The following is an 18,815-nucleotide window of genomic DNA, read 5'->3' as shown; positions in this document are numbered from 1 at the left end:
CACCAACTCAGACAAGAGAACAGAACAAGCAGCTCCTTAAAATTTATCTATAACATGTAGAATGAAATCCACAATGATAATCCAATTTTCCCATCTGGGGGACACATGCTGAAGATCTCATGTTGCTAGTGATAAACAACTTTGGAATTTCCAAAAATTACTGATAACTTTCTAATGCAATAAATACTCAGGGTAATTCTAATTCTATTAGATGTCTTTCTGATGAATAAAGATAAATCAATCAATTACTGAAAACGGACAGTTGTCCAAGTGCAAGTGATCACAATCTAATTTCATTTGTCATGTGCAAACAGAATATAAAACAAATCATATATATTTGATGCAGTTAATTTCTCAAATCTGAGAATAATTCTGAGAAAAATAAATTTGGAAGAAATATGTGAACAGAAAAATGTGAATGATAACTGGGAATTGTTTAAATATGCCACAGTTATGCAAGAAAGCTTCTTTGGTTAAAAAAAATCATGGTTAAGAGGGAAGGTGAAGGCATCAATAAAAATTTAAAAGATATTTAACAAATAGATTGCTTGGTAAGGTGGTCTCATTTGAAGAGCATACTTTTTAACACCACCAAATGCAAGGACATACATCTAGTTCACACTTGTAAAATGGGGTACTTTATCCTGGAAAGCAGTGACTCTGAAAAGGACTTGGAGGCTATGATCGACAACCAATTGTACTTGAGCTTCCAGTGCAATGCTGCAGCTAAGAGGGCAAACAGTCTTCAAATATATAAGTAGGAGAATACCAAGCAGGAGTAGGGGGCTGGGATTACCTCCTCATAGAGCATTAGACAGACTGTTAGCAGAACACCACATCCCGCTCTAGAGTCTAGATTTTAAAAAAGGATGGTGAAAAATTGGAAAGGGTTCAGAAAAGAGCTACAAAAACAATCTGAGATCTGGAAAAGATGCCTTACAGTTAGAGACTTAAGAAGCTTAATCTCTTTAGTTTATTCAAGAGAAGTTCTTCAATTGCCTATGTAACAATGCAATTGTATCACCCTTAGTTATGTAGAACAGAATTTTACTCCACAAGTGGACTTACTGAAACCCCTAGGCACTATTCTTGGAGTAATGTACTACTCTTCATGACCGGGGTGGAAGAATTTAGCATAAAATAACCTCACTATGAAATACTCCAACTCCTATAAGGTAGGTAGGAAGAGAAATTATTATTGCTATTTCTATTTATATATACTTAGGAGGCACTCAGAGGCTATGATGGAGGTTAATATTATACTTAGGTCACCACATAGATTCCAAATTATTTTAAAAGCCATCTAGTGATTTTAATGACAAAGGCCATTGTAGCCTGAGTAATATCTTAAATCACTTATGCCAATAAACCTTCAGCATCAATTTTGTACCTACAGAAAATTAGGTGCGAAATTAAAATAAAAATTTAAAAGAAGAGTTCTATGTACATGATCTAATTTCTACTTTCCCCCAAGCCTGAAACAGTAGTGGTTTTTTCTCCATGTTTTGTTTTATACTTACATAGAGACTGTGATTTTTCAGGTGTCCAAATGTTATAAACTAAACAAAATAGGAAGTGAGTCATAACATCCCGGAAGATAACATATGTAGCTTTTAAAATGCAATGAAAGAAATTAGTTGTCTAGCAGCTGGATTTTTATAAAATAAGCTAAACAAATTCCAAAAGGAAAACATTAATTAAAAACTTCAGTTTGTTTAGTGATCTGCTGAAGGAAAACAGGAAAGTTGGGATAACTTTAAAGTGAATATAAGAGAAATGACTAAAGAACCTAACAAGCTCTTTGAGTCAGAATTTGTTGAGATAAAGCTGAGTAAATATAATGTGATTTGACATGTTTTAAGGTTAAAAGGACACTAAATCCTGTAGGCCTCACGCTTTCAGCCCTTAAAAGTAATAAAGTTTGATAGGAAAAGTCATGTTGGTTTTCTTTCTACTGCAATTCCGCCGCCGCAGGTAGTTTCTGTGCTAATAAATAAACCACCTACTCTTTCACTGCCATGATTAAACCAATCTCAACTTCCAACTTGTGTCTTCCCTCTCCTATAAAAAATACATGCATATTCACATTTAAGCATTTATTCTTTGCTGAAGAAACAGTGTCATTAACCCAAGTTTCCTTTAAAACAAAGCATACACATACAACTCCAAACAGCGACTGAGTGAGCAAGGTGATATTGCTGGTAAATGCACAACGTGCTACATGAGTGCATGTATCTGTAAAACAGAAACCGTGACTTTTAGCGTGATCACTGCAATAAGGAAATTATTGTTTTTAACTAATTTTCAATAATCATTTAAAAGCCTCTTTTAATACTGACTAACCACAATATTTTATAAACAAATTAATAGATAACCATATATGGGTCACTTCACCCATCACTGAAATACAGCCAACACTGGAGTTAAATTCAATGGCATATAACACTACGCCAAAACAATTTAGTACTGGAAACAAAAAAAGAATACAGTAGCATAGGTGCTGGAACTAGAGGTGCGGGGGATGCTGCAGCACCCTCTGGCTTGTAGTGAGGTTTCCATTATATACAGGGTTTACAGTTTGGTTCAATGGCTCTCAGCACCCCCACTATAAAAATTGTTCCAGCACCCCTGTACAGTAGCAAACTGAACATGCATTGAGTATTTCAAAAGGCAGAATGTGAGTTGAAATTTGGACAGGTGGTCAGGGTTTACATTCCCACTCTTGCACACACACACACACACACACACACACACAAAAAGTCAGATCTATAACGACTATTAGTGGTTGAAACCACCTCCAAAACACAGATCCTCCGACAATACAGTGCCTCATTCAGAGGGAAGAAGTCCACACACAGAGACACTTATTCCTGCATTTCCTAGGTGTTTCAATCTATTCCTGGCAGAATTAAGAAGTGACAAGAATCAATACGGATGGGTTCTCTATCAAAACTACTTCATTCTGAAGATGCATTAAAATGATACCCAAGGAAAACACTCAAATTCTTTACATTAAATTGAACCAAGAATGGGCGACATCTTGATATTTCAAATTTTCTATATGCTTCACAGCACTGTTTAATGGGGAACACTGCTTGTTAACAGCTGAATGATGCCCTGTAGTTTTAAACAGTATAGGCTCACTGTGACTAGAATGACAGCTAAATTTACAATTTACATTATTTTAATATTTATGGGATTAAGTGTAAAATTATGTAAAAAATAAAAATGTACATAAAAAAAATACTACCTCCCACACGCAAGTCTCTTTGTTGATTTCCTGTCTGTTACCACAAGTTAAAGCTCCCCATCTTCACTACCAAGGCCTTTATAATCTTGTCCTACATACACTGATATTGTTTCTCCTACTCCCATTTCACTCCCCTTAAACCTTTCACATTAGTGCTTTTTTTAGCCCCCACACCTTTCAACATGCTCCCTTGTGTCTCAGCCCCCCTGTGCTTGCCAAGACAGATTCTCCCCCCCCCCCCCCCCCCCCACACACACTTCTCCTCCTCCAAATCCCTCCATAAAACTAGTTTTCCAGGAATCCTTCCTACCTTCTCCTTACCAGTAATTCCCCATACTGTATCTTCCCTTTCCTGTTGTGTGTTTTATCTATCTCCGGGCCCTCAGAAATATGACTCCTAAACAACAAACTATAAGCCTCCGTCTTGGACCTATGCAGATAGGTCCTGCACTGATGCACAGCTTCATGAAAGTCACAAATCTCTAAAACTCTTGGAATAATAGCTTCCCAATGCCAAACAATCTGGCATTCTGGATCTTAGTACTATATCGAATTTTACTTCAATAGTCAAGCTCTGATCTCATGAGCACTCCATAATACAATTATTTTATTTTATTTGCCCAGCTGTTTAACTCTCAGAAAAAAATACAAGGCAAGGAACTCTAGTCCCAGAAATATTACTAAGTAATTTGAACACATTAAGAAAAGGAGTACCTGTGGCACCTTAGAGACTAACAAATTTATCTGAGCATAAATAAATTGGTTAGTCTCTAAGGTTAGTCTCCTTTTCTTTTTGCGAATAAAGACTAACACGGCTGCTACTCTGAAACTTGAACACATTAGTCAGTGGTTAAATATACATACTCTCCTGCTTTATTTCTTAATTCACCAGCTCTAAATAGAGTCACTTAGAAATCTATTAGGCAAACAATGTATTACAAGTAATTAAAAAATGGGAACACAATAAATAGGGCAGAAATGTGTGTTCATAAGTTTTTTATTTTTAAATAGGCATGATTAACTATAGGACCATTAGATTGCCTTTGTTTAGCTAAGCAGTTCTATATGCTAGAGCTCGTCTCGTGCAACACTGAAAAGTGCAATACATTGGTTACTGTTTAAGTGTGCGTGTGCTTTTTTGTTTGTTTTTTTGTTTATTTTAAACACACGAATTAAATTAGATCCTGTAGAACCACATTTTCCCCCACACAGGAAACATCTTGTTGTTTAAGGTTTTCATTGTATTTAACTGATGCCTTCAAAAAGTTCCATAAAGCAGTTCATCAGCATAATTTATACACAATTTTATTCAATGGAAAAAACAGCTCTCATGCATGTTGGTTCATGCAGGCACAAGAAAGGAAGCCTGCTAATCTAACAGATGGGCGAACAAAAGTACTGACAATGCTTCTTTATATGACCAAACAACCAAAAAAACCCTGAGTAACTCACTAAAATACAGGAAGCTTTCTTGTTTTAAACCAAGCATTTGCTTCGCATCTTTCTTAGCCATAAAATTAATAATACTTAATAGAACAAAAGAACACAAATGTGGGTTAGGTCAAGCTAAGTGTTTGTAATGAATGCTCCTCACTATGTATGTCTGCATATGTGATCATACTGGTAAGACTGGTAAGTTCTTGAGGTAAAACTGACTGTAGATGTCAATTAACATTAGCAACTGTGTTAAGGTTATACAAAGTGATAACAGAACATATAGATGAATATTTATTTTAGAGTGAAGAATAGATATTTAGAATTGCTTTGCCACAAGAAAAAAGAATCTAAGAATGTGGTGGTGTGTTTACACTTTAAAAATAAAATAAATTACAGTGAACTAGTCTGGTTATAAAGACGTTTTGCCATGGGGCACAGTATTCTTAATGGTGACAAATGACAATAACCAGAGCTCAGTAAGATGCTTTTATTATATGTCACTATAAATACGACCAATAAAGATGGTTGATCTTCTGTAGACTAATATTTTTCAAAGTATGGGGGTTCTACTACAGAGGTATATAGTTTGAAGGAAGTGAGAAGTATGAAATTGTCACTACAATGTAACTGGAGAATAAGGATAAGTGTTTATTTTTTAATTTTGATCATCTTGTGCCCTGTTGCTGATGTCAAACAGATACTGCAGAATATCTACATTTTTTCTGCTGATTCTCTCTCAAAACATCAAAGGGCTAATTTTGACAGCGAGGGGTCGAATCATAGCAAAAACAGGTCAAAGAGCAGAAAAAACAAAACACTACCTGAGAAGTATTTTCTCACATGACTCTAATGACACTGTATCAGTTTTAAAAACAATGGGTTTGAACCAAAAGAAAATTCACTGTTAAAGTGTAACAATGACAAAAAGTTAGGAGGTGAGTTGTCTAAGAAGAGGAAACCTTCCACAGAATATTAGAAGACAACTGCAAAAGTGTTTTTAAAAGGCTGGACACCAAAATAAAATAGAAAAAGAGGGGAAAACACTCCCCCATTCACTCCGTTGGGAAACAAACAAACAAAAAAGGGTCAGCTGTTATAACCCCCTCCCCTCGCTGCAAGTTTTCTCCCCTTCCTTCCAGTGCAAGCCAGGGCTTCCCACAAAAGGAAAAGATAGGTCCGACCATTTTAATGGGGACAAGATCTCATTGAGGTCCACCCACAGGAACCAAGGGCATGGTTTATCCAAAGGAGATGAAAATCCAAAGGAAGACAGAATGATTTCTCTTGGCAACAGCATCTCCACTCACAGCCTTGCCTCTGTACGCCTTATTGTCCTCTCGGGCAACAGGGAGGACAGAAGCGTCCCTTGGAATCGTTTTCAGCGGAACAAATCCCCAGCCCTGCTTCCCTCCGCGCTAAGGAGGCGTTTGCAAGCCGGAGGGAGCAGGCAGGGAGCGCAAAGGCAGAATCAAGCTCGTCGAGGGGCAGAAGAGCCGCGCTATTGGCTACCGTAGTCCAGAAGAAACTTTCCCAACCATGTCAGTCGCACGCACAGCGAGGGGAATGTAACGTCCCAGAGAGAGACGCCAGCCAACAGCAGCCTGGGGGCGCGGGCTGCACAGACCCACCAGCCCAGGACACGCTGAAAGGCTTCTCGGGAAACGCGCAGACCCCCCTCGCTGCACTTACTAAAGGGGAAACAGGGCGGGGGGAGGGGGTTTCCTTGCCTCTGGGCGCCCTTTAAGGAAGGGCAGAGACCCATCCCGCGGCTGTGCCTCGGGGGCTGGGCAGGCAGCGCTCCGCAGCGGAGAGAAAAGTCACCAGCAACCCCCCCCCACCCAAACTTTCCCCTCTTCCCTGAGCACCTACCGGCTGAGCTCATGGTGCCACCCACGCGCCTCTCTTGCCTCCTCCTCGCCCCTTAAGCCCTAGCCCCCCGCGGAGCTGAAGAGGACAAGCCCATTGTGCCGCCGTGCTACTGCCGCAAGGCGCCCCCCGGCCGCTCCTCCATCAGGTCCCGCAGCTCCTCTCCGACTGAGCCCCGAGCAGCAGCCGCTTTCCCAGCCCTGCGCCGCGGTCTGGGCTGAGCAGCGCGCCCTAGCGGCCGCGAGCCCCCAGCGCGGGATCACCGGGCAACGTTCCAAAAGCCGAGTTCTCGCCTGCCCCACCCCACGCCACAGGGAACTCGACGGGCTCCGCCAATCAGCGCAGCCCAGCCTAGAGCCCCCTCCCTTCCCGGAAGCGGGCGCCCGCGCTGCCTGCTGGGAGTTGTAGTTTTCTCTGACCGAGGGCTGGACCGGGTGGGGAGCCGTCGCCGAGGGCTGGTCGGACTCGGTTTCCCACAGTGCCCGGGGCGGGTGTCATGGCGAAGGATGACACCGGAGTTTGACGAAGAAGTGGTGTTTGAGGTGGGTGCGAGGCGGCTCCGAGGGCCGGGCCCTGGCTCCCTGGGCTTCGGCTGCGCTGGCGGCCCCCTGGGGATGGGCCTGCGGGCTGCGAGCGGGCACTGGCGGGCAGTCCAGGGATGGTCAGGCCGGCCTCGCCCGGCTGCAGCGCCCGGGTCAGTGCGTGGGAGGTGGGCAGGGGTTGGCACCACCTCTGGCTGTAGTGCACCAGGTGTAGTGCAGCCGAAGGATGATGCTGAGGTGGGTTTGCTGGAGCAGCTCGAGCTCCATTGTGTGTGGTACTGACTTGGGAAGTGGGCAGTTGTAGTGGCCCAGTAGGACCTAATGTCTGGAGTTGAGCTGTAAGGCTCCCATTTGGAAAAACCTTAACTCCATGCAGTTTGGATAACAAGCAGTGCACCTACCATAGGGGCTGGTGTTTTAGAAATCCCTAATTAGATAAATTCAGATTGCAAAATCATATGGGAGATGCAATTAATTTGCTGTTGTAGCTGAGGTCTTAGTCTGGGAAACTGCTGTAGTACAGTTGTTGGAAAAGATTGGGAGCTACTGTAGCAGATGAAAGCAGAGCAAGATCCTTTAGTTTATGGTATCACTTCTGCACATGGTATCACTTCTGCACATGGTATCACTTTTGAACTATGAAGTTGAGCAACTTATGTGTAGGACCACTTTTGTTTGATGCTGTACGTTTTTTATATTTTAATAATTTAAAATAAGTACAAAAATACTGTTTAAAATTAAACACATTGGTATGTGGTCAGGCTAATCTATTAATTTAGTTCTTCACCAACAGCAGTTACAAAAAGTAGGAAGTACTCGTTATCCACCATATATGTAAGGTTAGTAACAATACCATCCTTAGGCTTGACTTCAGTGGGACTACACAATAAAACTAAGCACATGTGTATGTTGAATTCAGTGGAGCACTGCTGAATTGCAGGATCAGGAGCTCCTCCTCTGTATCTAATAAATCCTATTTATAAATCAACATAATTCTTACAAAAGTGTCCATGTAAATGCTATATCTATGTAATATCTACATCGCCTACTGAAAGCTACTTTCTCTTCCGCATTTTGTAGTATTTGTGGAACTTGTGTCTGGCCTCTAGAAACTTTTCATTTACATAGCTGCATATTATGTTAGTTCTGTTAAGATACAGTAGCTAGTGTGGACCTGATATATTTATAAAGTAATGGTTAAACATATATGATGCATTTCAATGACAAAAGCAATAGCTAAATATTCTAGCATACACATTTCGCTCTGTGATGCTGAGAACCCTTCAATGCCAACTGGCAATGGGTTCATTGTTCTGTAACAGGTTTCAGAGTAGCAGCCGTGTTAGTCTGTATTCGCAAAAAGAAAAGGAGTACTTAGAGACTAACCAATTTATTTGAGCATAAGCTTTCGTGAGCTACAGCTCACTTCATCTGATGCATAAAAGTGGAAAATGCAGTGAGGATGTTTTTATACACACAGACCGTGAAAAAATGGGTGTTTATCACTTCAAAAGGTTTTCTCCCCCCACCCCACTCTCCTGCTGGTAATAGCTTATCTAAAGTGATCACTCTCCTTACAATGTGTATGATAATCAAGGTAGGCCATTTCCAGCACAAATCCAGGGTTTAACAAGAACGTCTGGGCGATGGGGGTAGGAAAAAACAAGGGGAAATAGGTTACCTTGCATAATGACTTAGCCACTCCCAGTCTCTATTCAAGCCTAAGTTAATTGTATCCAATTTGCAAATGAATTCCAATTCAGCAGTCTCTCGCTGGACTCTGGTTTTGAAGTTTTTTCTGTTGTAATATCGCAACTTTCATGTCTGTAATCGCGTGCCCAGAGAGATTGAAGAGTTTTCCGACTGGTTTATGAATGTTATAATTCTTGACATCTGATTTGTGTCCATTTATTCTTCTACGTAGAGACTGTCCAGTTTGACCAATGTACATGGCAGAGGGGCATTGCTGGCACATGATGGCATATATCACATTGGTAGATGTGCAGGTGAACGAGCCTCTGATAGTGTGGCTGATGTGATGGTGTCCCCTGAATAGATATGTGGGCACAGTTGGCAACGGGCTTTGTTGCAAGGATAGGTTCCTGGGTTAGTGGTTCTGTTGTGTGGTGTGTGGTTGCTGGTGAGTATTTGCTTAAGGTTGGGGAGCTGTCTGTAGGCAAGCACTGGCCTGTCTCCCAAGATTTGTGAGAGCGATGGGTCGTCTTTCAGGATAGGTTGTAGATCCTTTATGATGTGTTGGAGAGGTTTTAGTTGGGGGCTGAAGGTGACAGCTAGTGGCGTTCTGTTGTTTTCCTTGTTGGGCCTGTCCTGTAGTAGGTGACTTCTGGGTACTCTTCTGGCTCCATCAATCTGTTTCTTCACTTCAGCAGGTGGGTATAGTAGTTGTAAGAATGCTTGATAGAGATCTTGTAGGTGTTTGTCTCTGTCTGAGGGGTTGGAGCAAATGCGGTTGTATCGTAGAGCTTGGCTGTAGACAATGGATCGTGTGGTGTGGTCTGGGTGAAAGCTGGAGGCATGTAGGTAGGAATAGCGGTCAGTAGGTTTCCGGTATAGGGTGGTGTTTATGTGACCATCGCTTATTAGCACCGTAGTGTCCCGGAAGTGGATCTCTTGTGTGGACTGGTCCAGGCTGAGGTTGATGGTGGAACAGTTTCCATAGGAGGAAAGATTGAAAAGGCTGCGACTGTTCAGCTTAGAAAAGAGATGACTAAAGAGGGATATGATAAAGGTCTATAAAATCACAAAGGATATGGAGAAAGTGAATAGGGAATTATTTACTCTTTCACATAACACAAGAATTAGGGGTCACCTGATGAAATTAATAGGGAGTAGGTTTAAAACAAACATAAGGAAGTAGTTCTTCACACAAAGCACAGGCAACCTATGGAACTCATTGGCTGGCGATGTTGTGAAGGCCAAAAGTATAACTGTTAATAAAATAATTAGATAAGTTATTGGAGGATAGGTCCATCAATGGCTATTAGCCAAGATGGTGAGGGATGCAATCCCATGCTCCAGAAGCTGGACCCGGACGATAGGGGATGGATCACTCAAAATTGCCCTGTTGTGTTCATTCCTTCAGAAGCATTGGCATTCTTATGTACTGTCAATGAATCTATATGCTAAAATTGGAAACATTAGAGTAGTTAATTGGGCTTAGATATTCAGGTGCTTTTTAAAGTGAATTTGTAATTTGGATTCAGTTTTCCTTAATGTTGGGAAATTTTTACAAACCTCACAAAAACATAGGACTGACTTACGTGTTCTGATTAAGGCTACATTTTAGTCACGGGTATTTTTAGTAAAAGTCACGGGCAGTGAACAAAAATTCACATCCCGTGACCTGTCCTTGACTTTTACTAAAAATACCTGTGACTAAAATTTGGGCAGAGGGCTGCAGGTGCTCCGGGGGGGTGTGTGTCAGGGGATGCCACAGGTGCTGGGAGAGGTGGCCTGGGACCCACTGCTGGTGCTGGGTTGGGGTGGGGGGGTGCCAGGCTTTGGTGTGTGGCCCGGGACCCTTGCTGGTGCTGGTGGGGGGAGAGTTGGCGGGGCTGGTAGGGGCTCCTTACCCGGCTCTGTGCCCATGCAGCTCATAGGCGGCGGAGGGGCACAAGCGCCAGCTTCCGAAGCTCCCATTGGCCGGGAACTGCAGCGCAGAGCCCCCCTCCTCCGCCCCTCCACTGCCTAGGAGCTGCAAGACCGTGCCCTCACCCTGAGTTAAGCGTCCCTCCCCACACCCCTTAACCCCCTGCCCATAGCCCTGAGCCCCCTCCCACACACCAAAACTGCTGCTGGTGCTAGCCCAGGAGCTGCCCACCTCGGGCATCCCTGAGCCAGCACCAACTGCTGCAGAAGTCACTGAGCTGAGAAAGTCACAGAATCTGTGACTTCTGTGACCTCCGTGACAGAATCGCAGCCTTAGTTCTGATGTGAGTGTGTCCTATTTCTTGTTACAATGCATGTGTACAGGTTTGTTTATATTGAGATACACATTAAAGCACATACACAATACACAATAATTTGCCATTCTAAATCTCACTTTACAGGAACAATTCAGTATGTGTCAATTTTTCAAGAGTTTATCACCCAGCACCTCCTAAATCTGGCTGCAAAGAAATACTGCAAAGAAATACGGAAATAATAAGATCCATGTTACCACATTACACCAATTTGGGTCTGTTTTTTTTTCATTTGGGGTTTGCGTTTTTTTAAATGCTCTCAGACCATTTAGGCACAAAATTAAAATGTTGTGGCTTCTTTCTGTGAAGAAACGAATAATTTTTTTAATTGCTGAAAACATTTTTATTTAAGTGACCAGAAAGTAACCAGAAATGGTCCCTTAACTTACTGGTTCGTGCTGTGTAAAATGCAGTAAGTAAATAAACATTAAAGGATGGAAAAGAAACAATTTTAAAATTATCAGTTTGAAGTTTTTTATGAAGAGCATCAGATTATTGATTACTTGCAGTTGTACTACAGCATTGTTTTTCTTTATACACAAATCTTGATTTCTCCCAGGCTATCATCTCTAACTTTTTCCTTCAGGAAGTTCAATGAAAAGGTGGTGTTAACTTGTACTTTTGATTTGTCTCAAAAATAATATCACAGCACTCGAGTTTTAAAAATAATAATTTCATGATAGGAATATAAAGTATGTAGAATATGATGTACCCCAGAAGGCACCCAATAGTTATGTCATTTTACAGGATTGCCGCAATTGGGTTTATTACTCTTTGCCAGTTAGCCATTGAATCTGCTGATTTTTCACTATTTCAGTAACACTGCTTAATATTTTAGTATGAGTGGCAGCAACTGCTCTGTTTAAAGTTACATTATATTTCTATTCTAGCACAAATTTCATTACTTTGAGAATTTCAGCTTTCAGACTGAAATTTTTGATATGTGATCTCTGAAGGTAAATTTTTAGGAACATCTGAGTGGAAAAATACTTACCCTGTTTTTTTTGTTTTTTTGTTTTTTAAAGTGCGACTTTTCTTTGAACAACTCTAAAGCTTAAAAAAGCTGTGGGTTAAAAGTTGGAATTTAGAATGGATGTAGCACTCACTGAGGGGAAGTGCCTATGGTTGTTCTGAAGAAAACTGGTTTTGATGTGAGTGAGTTAGGAGCCTTTGAAAAATTTTGTAATATGCATAGCTAAGAATTATTCACTGTACGTGCATGTGTGGCTGATTGTGGCAGTCTGTTCCTCAAAGCAGCACCCCGGAACCCCCATATTCACCACTATCATATAATAATATCTGTCTTACAAAGTATGCCTTGTTGAGGTATCGTTTTAAAGGTCTTGATCTTTTGAACATTAATATCCTGTTGGATTGTATGTGCTATCATTATATATGGAGTTTTGCTATGTGTGTGTTACTGAAATATGTTGTGAGGTTGGGAACACCCACAACCAGCCTTTCAGGTACAACAATGGAATAGCCAGACGCATTGATGGCCCATTAAAGGGAATCCACTCCTGACGGCTGTCCCAGAAAACTTCTCGGGGAGAACACATAGACAATGGTGACTGCCTGATCCCCACATCAAACGATCTTTCCGGCAAGCTGGAAGAAACTATAGAAGAGGGGAAGTGACATCATGACTTGGCCTCACTACCCCCACAACTCAACACCTGGAAACACATCTGGAGGACAAAGACTTTGAACTCGGGAAGGTGGTCCCAGTCTGGAAAGGAGTCCCAGGCTGTGTACTGAGGAACTATACCATCTGTCAGGGTGGGTCGCTACTTGATTCAAATCCTGTTTAGTTTGTGGAACTCAGAGTGCGAATTTGTTTATTTCTTAGGTAACCAACTTTGATCTCTATGTTTGCTACTTATAATCACTTAAAATCTATCTTTATGTAATTAATACATCTGTTTTATATTTTACCTAAAACAGTGTGTTTTGGTTGATGTGCTTGGGAAATCTCAGCTCAGTTTACAAAGGCTAATGTGTGTCCTCTCCACATTGAGGAAGGGGTGGACTAGGCAATGAACTTACACTGGTCAGGCTTCTGACGAGGACAAGATGGTACAATTCTGGGGTGCAAGGCTGGGGAGATGGGGGGGAATTGGCTGGAGCTTCTCTATTGTTGGTTCATGAGTAGCTGGCAAAGCATTCATGTCACCCAGCTGAGTGTGTCCCTGCCTGTGGATGTTTGTAAGTGTAGTACCTGCCAGAGGTTTATAGCTTGTCACAGCATCACAGTGTGAGAGGAATACCCCAGGTTGGTGGGACAGAGGGCTCAGGTTTCAGCCTAGGGACTCCATCACACTGATTTAGCTGTGTAGCGAAATATATTGCTGTGAATTAATAGGGACATCTGGGTCTGAAGTCAGGATTCTTGCACATTTTATAAAGTGTAGAAGGCTTCTGCTCTTTGTAAGGTCTGGAGGGAGTCCTCTTCTGTTGCACCTTAGGAGCTCTGCATCGCCTCAGGTTTTGAGGAATGGGACACTATCTTGTTGTCCATGTAAGGTATTAGGGAAAGGATATTTTAGTGATATCTTTCTTATCTAACTGTGACATACCCAGGGTACAATCCAGACTAATGAGTCGCTGTGTCACCCCGTCCTCTAACCTTGGGTGCCCTTTACAAAGCTTTGCTGTTGTGGCCTCCAGTGTGAACTGCTCACAAACAGCCTCCAGCATGCAAGTCACTCCCAGCTATGTCTCTGTGTGTGCTGCAGCTAGCCAGCCACACCTTGGCTCTCACCAGCCTCGGTTATATTGCAGGATAACCCCTACGCACCCCTTCTAGATTTCCTCCACCCCCGAAATGTAGGTCCTGTACTGCCCAGCCTTTTCTGGACAATGCAAGCTTATATAAAGTCTGTCATTTTATTAATAGCAATGATATTCACACACCTTGTTTCCCCTAAATGGAATTTCCCAGGCACTTTGCTTCAAACACACTGGATTAGATAAAACAATAAAACAAGTTTATTAGCTGCAAAGAGAGCAATATTAAGTGAGTAGGAATAATGAGGCATAAAAGTCAGAAATGGTTACAAGAAATATAAAGCTGTCAAGGTTCCTTCCCCACTCCGAAGTCTAGCATACAGATGTGGGGACCTGCATGAAAACCACCTAAGCTTATTTTTACCAGCTTAGGTTAAAACTTCCCCACGGTACAAACTATTTTACCTTTTGCCCTTGGACTTTATTGCTGCCACTACCAAGCGTCTAACAAATATATAACAGGGAAAGAGCCCGCTTGGAAACGTCTTTGCCCCCGAAATCCTCCCCAAACCCTATACCCCCTTTCCTGGGGAAGGCTTGATAAAAATCCTCACCAATTTGCATAGGTGAACACAGACCCAAACCCTTGGATCTTAAGAACAATGAAAAAGCAATCAGGTTCTTAAAAGAAGAATTTTAATTGATGAAAAAGTAAAAGAATCACCTCTGTAAAATCAGGATGGTAAATACCTTACAGGGTAATCAGATTCAAAACATAGAGAATCCCTCTAGGCAAAACCTTAAGTTACAAAAAGACACAAAAACAGGAATATACATTCCATTCAGCACAACTTATTTTATCAGACATTTAAACAAAACAGAATCTGACACATATCTAGCTAGATTACTTACTAAGTTCTAAGACTCCATGCCTTTTCTGTTCCCGGCAAAAGCATCACACAGACAGAGAGAACCTTTGTTTCTCCCCACCTTCCAGCTTTGAAAGTATCTTGTCTCCTCATTGGTCATTTTGGTCAGGTGCCAGCGAGGTTATCCTAGCTTCTTAACCCTTTACAGGTGAAAGGGTTTTTCCTCTGGCCAGGAGGGATTTTAAAGGTGTTTACCCTTCCCTTTATATTTATTACAAAAGCTAAAACAACTAGTGCCTAACTTAGCAAAGTATGTTAAATTCAAAGCATGGTTTTCTCACCACATGCTCTCAGCAGTCTTGACCAGACTTTTTAGGTCAGAACCCCTTCTGCAGTTCACTGGCTGCTTCCTTTGTCCTTTATGGTGCAGTGAATTGATGGACAGAGAGAGAGGAGGGGTCCTTGGGGTGTTTGTCCCTCCCTTTTTATAGTGTCAGTCCACCCTTGGAAAATATTTCCAGCTGAGATTCTGGAGACAGAGAATCTATAGGAAAGAATATTTTCTGCTGCTTTTCCTCATCTGTTGGAGCTTCTTTTGTTTCCTTTCTGCTTGCTGACTCCGTTTACTGCTTAAATACAAATTAAAAACTCTGAACTCTTATTCTAGATCTAGTGGATGTCTGTTCAGCAATACGACTTTAATTCTGTCTAATCTAGTATTCACTGTTAATTTATTCAGAATCCCCAAATTAGATAATACAACTTCGTACCAGACTTAATTGTTTCATGTAACTGATATAATCCTGTCCCCTCTTCAACCTCAAAATTTGGAGGAGGGAGTAAAAACATTCTGTGATGGGATGTATAAAGCCCGCACTGGGAATGAAAAGGTTAAGGAACAACTCTGGGCCCAGACAACCCCACCCAGCTGCCCCTACAGAGCCTACTCCAGTGGGACTTAAAAGGTACCCATACTGTTCAGAAGGGAGCTGGCCAGGCAGGGAGAAGAACCTGGCCTTGGGAGCTCCTGAGGAAGGACGCAGAAGCTGCTCCTCTGTGAAGAGAGGAACCGACCCACTAGGACAGGGGTTCTCAAACTGGGGGCCACGACCCCCCCGGGGGTCGTGAGGTTATTACATGGGGCGTCAGGAGCTGTCAACGTGCACCCCAAACCCCGCTTTGCTTCCAGCATTTATAATGGTGTTAAATATATTAAAAAAGTGTTTTTAATTTATTAGGGGGGGGTCACACTCAGAGGCTTGCTGTGTGAAAGGGTCACCAGTAAAAAAAGTTTGAGAGCCGCTGCGCTAGAATCAGGGAAACTAAAGGCATTGTGTTTGTTTTGTGTTATCTTGATTATAGACTGAAAAAGCTTGAACTATAGAGTGTATGCCTGAAAGTGCATAGGAAGTGGCCCTACAAGTAAATGATGTAGGAAGTGGCCGAGGGAGGACTGTCTTAAGGTGCTCCAGGGTGCCTGACCTTGGCTACTCTCAGATGGCCCTGGGCCAGAGTCTGGTACAGTGTGAGGGCCTGGGCTCCCCTACTACCCTCTAACCACTATGTGCCACCTCCATCAAGCGCCAACTGTTACACATCCATACAACCAAAGTGTAAGATTTCTTTTTCTCCTATCACAGTTCAGATCCCAGAGGAAAGTCTATTCTATATCAAAAAGAAGTTTTGGAAGTTGGGTCCAGAGGACCAAAGGTACAGAGAATCAAAACCACAAATCAAAGTTCACAGCTCAAGCCTCATTTTATAATTGAACACTAACCCCCTGAACTGGGAGGAAGTTTGGCTATGCAGTGAGATTTTGAACATGCAAGTTCACATCTGGAACTCCACCCATTAAAAAGATCTTGCATTTGAGCTATATATTTTAGTTCAGACCTATTCCTAATACAGACAGACTCATACACCTTGGAAAATAGATATCTGTGTGCAGAAAAGAAATCTGTAGGACTGGGAGGAAACTCTCTGTCTTCTTGCAGGAGTGGAAGAAACCCACCACCAGAAATGAGTCCTTGTGACAGGGCATACAACTCCCGCACCAGTAAGGAAGGAGTTAAGTAGTTGCCCTGGGTCCAGGCAGCCCCACCCAACCACTCCTGCAATGTATGCAGAGCTTAGAGGAGGAACTCAAAAGGAGGGCAGGCCAGCTCAATTGAGGTGGATAGTGGAAGGGAACAGACCTGTGCTCTGAGCTCTTGGGAAGGAGCACCGCAGGAGCTCTTGTTAACTGAGGCCTCCCAATACTGACTTGACCAAGCCTGCAAAGGAGGGGCTGATGATTATTTTTGAAGGTCAGAAACTTTGTTGTTTGTTCAGTTCTTTAATTTACCCTGTGGGGAAAAAGGGGACTCCAGTAGGAAGTGATCCGGGGAGGCAGTTGCATAGCACCCCAAGGTGTAGGACCTTGCTGCCAATCATTGAGCCCTGGATCAGAGCCCAAAGGAAATAGTGGGCCCAGTTTCCCCAAATAATCCCTAAAGAGGTGACAACGGTAGGAGTCTATCCTCAGCAGGCAACCAAACTGGAGAAGGCTCTAGACACACAAGGGTCCAGACCCCAAGTCCCTGACCTAAGAAGAAGGCCCCAAAGCTCTTTCAGGCATCCAAAGACTTACTTTCTTTCATGGGCTGGAATGTGTGACCTGGCCAGATGGCTGAGTCACTGCAGGGCCAGATCACGGCTTTCAACAGGAGTTCCAGGAAAGAAGAGGATTTGCCAAGTCCTGCCTGACCACTGGGTGGCGCTGGTGGTAAATGACCCTCTTCACAGTCTTGAAAACAATGGATAAAAGAATGCCATACCATAGAATGTATAGAATATCCAAAACCACATTTAATTCAAGCAAAGCCTGTAAATCATGATATAAACTGCCATCAATTTTCTTTTCCTGTAGAAATATAAGGCCTATTCTGTAATCTGAAAAATTTGAGTCTATTCCATCTCTTTTGCAGCTTTCAAGAAATCCAAAAATATTTATACCTTGAGAAGCTAGACAAATATGCCAAATATCATAGGTTCAAGAAGAACACTGTGATGGCTACACTTCAGGCATCCAGCCAGGAAACTACATGGTGTTGATTGACACGGTGGAAGCGCAGCTTTGACATTTTGATATTCATTTGTCACAGAAAGCTTATTGGATCCTAGTGAAATTCAGAAAAATCCTAGTGTAAGGCTCTACCTTTTCATGGTATAATGGAGCAAGCTTTAATTCACCCCCTTTGAAGATGTACATGTTTTCTACATAGATAAAATAGCCATGCACATGTGCAGCACAGCTTTCCTTTGGTTAAAATGTTGGTTAAACTGCAATTAGTGGATAAAGTGAATTTTTGAATCCCTCATCACTTGTTCAGTCAAAACCAGTTTTTACCAGCCCACTCAGACTATTCCCAATGAAAGTTGTTTCCCACCCAGTTTCAGCTGTGCTAGAACAGGTGTTTGTTTTGTTTTTAAAACAAGTCAAGATTTTTTTTATTACTGTGGGGAAAGTCTACACTACCCGCCTCTCATTCAAAAATCCCTGAAATCTGTTAGGCTCACAGCTTCAAAAGAGTTCTCTTTTTGACAGAAACCAAACACAGAAATCTTCAGCCAGAAGGAGTCTCAAGGTTAGGAGGGATGGAAATCTTAACAATAGCAGTTGAGAGCACACTAACTATAATAGTCTTATGATGTCATAGAAACATAGAACTGGAAGGGACCTCAGTAGGTTGCTTTATGGTGACACCACATACTAGAAAGGATAAGGAAGAAATAATCTTGCTCTCTTCCCATTTTATAAACCCATTGCAGGATTCCATAACAAAATAAAGCCAACTTAAAATTTACACTTCTGTAAAAAATGTGTTACCCACCATTCTCACAAGCATCATCTAAGATTATGATAATTGAAAGAAGGGAAAAATTATTTTTCTCCCATTTTGTTTACTTCATGCATTTGACCGTGTTTTGTGTGCATTCGGTTTTCATGGTTTCTCTTTTTCTAGGCAGTCATTTCGCCCTGTTTGTGTGGACCTTTCACACAGCAATAGGGAGAGAAAATAAGGTAAATACAAGTTTTAAATATTAGAAAATGTGATTCTAATACAACAAAAATTGGCAGGAGGATTCAGAGGCATGTTTA

At 42.0% G+C, this 18,815-nt stretch overlaps 2 protein-coding genes across 4 annotated transcripts in view; one reads left to right on the top strand and one right to left on the bottom strand.

Moving 5' to 3' along the window:
- Positions 1–6,703, bottom strand: part of FGD6 (FYVE, RhoGEF and PH domain containing 6) — a 102,468-nt gene extending 95,765 nt beyond the window's left edge. The window contains exon 1 of one of the 2 annotated variants that reach the window (XR_013347765.1): positions 6,557–6,703. Coding sequence is in view for 1 of the 2 variants with exons in the window: in XM_077832123.1 (XP_077688249.1) it covers positions 6,557–6,569 (13 nt within the window). In the remaining variant the exon portion in view is untranslated. The remainder of the gene's footprint in view (positions 1–6,556) is intronic. The other variant, XM_077832123.1, reaches the window with a different exon arrangement.
- A 330-nt stretch (positions 6,704–7,033) lies between these two features.
- The window catches only part of VEZT (vezatin, adherens junctions transmembrane protein), an 88,825-nt gene continuing 77,043 nt past the window's right edge, over positions 7,034–18,815 (top strand). For both annotated transcript variants that reach the window (XM_077832095.1, XM_077832086.1), the window contains exon 1: positions 7,034–7,095. In XM_077832095.1, the coding sequence (XP_077688221.1) occupies positions 7,060–7,095 (36 nt within the window). In that variant the 5' untranslated portion in view covers positions 7,034–7,059. The remainder of the gene's footprint in view (positions 7,096–18,815) is intronic.

This window comes from Eretmochelys imbricata, chromosome 1 (assembly GCF_965152235.1).
Source record: "Eretmochelys imbricata isolate rEreImb1 chromosome 1, rEreImb1.hap1, whole genome shotgun sequence".
NCBI classification, from domain to species: Eukaryota; Metazoa; Chordata; order Testudines; family Cheloniidae; genus Eretmochelys; species Eretmochelys imbricata.
The sequence above is the reverse complement of the archived record's forward strand: the minus strand, read 5'-3'. Positions and strand labels throughout refer to the sequence as shown.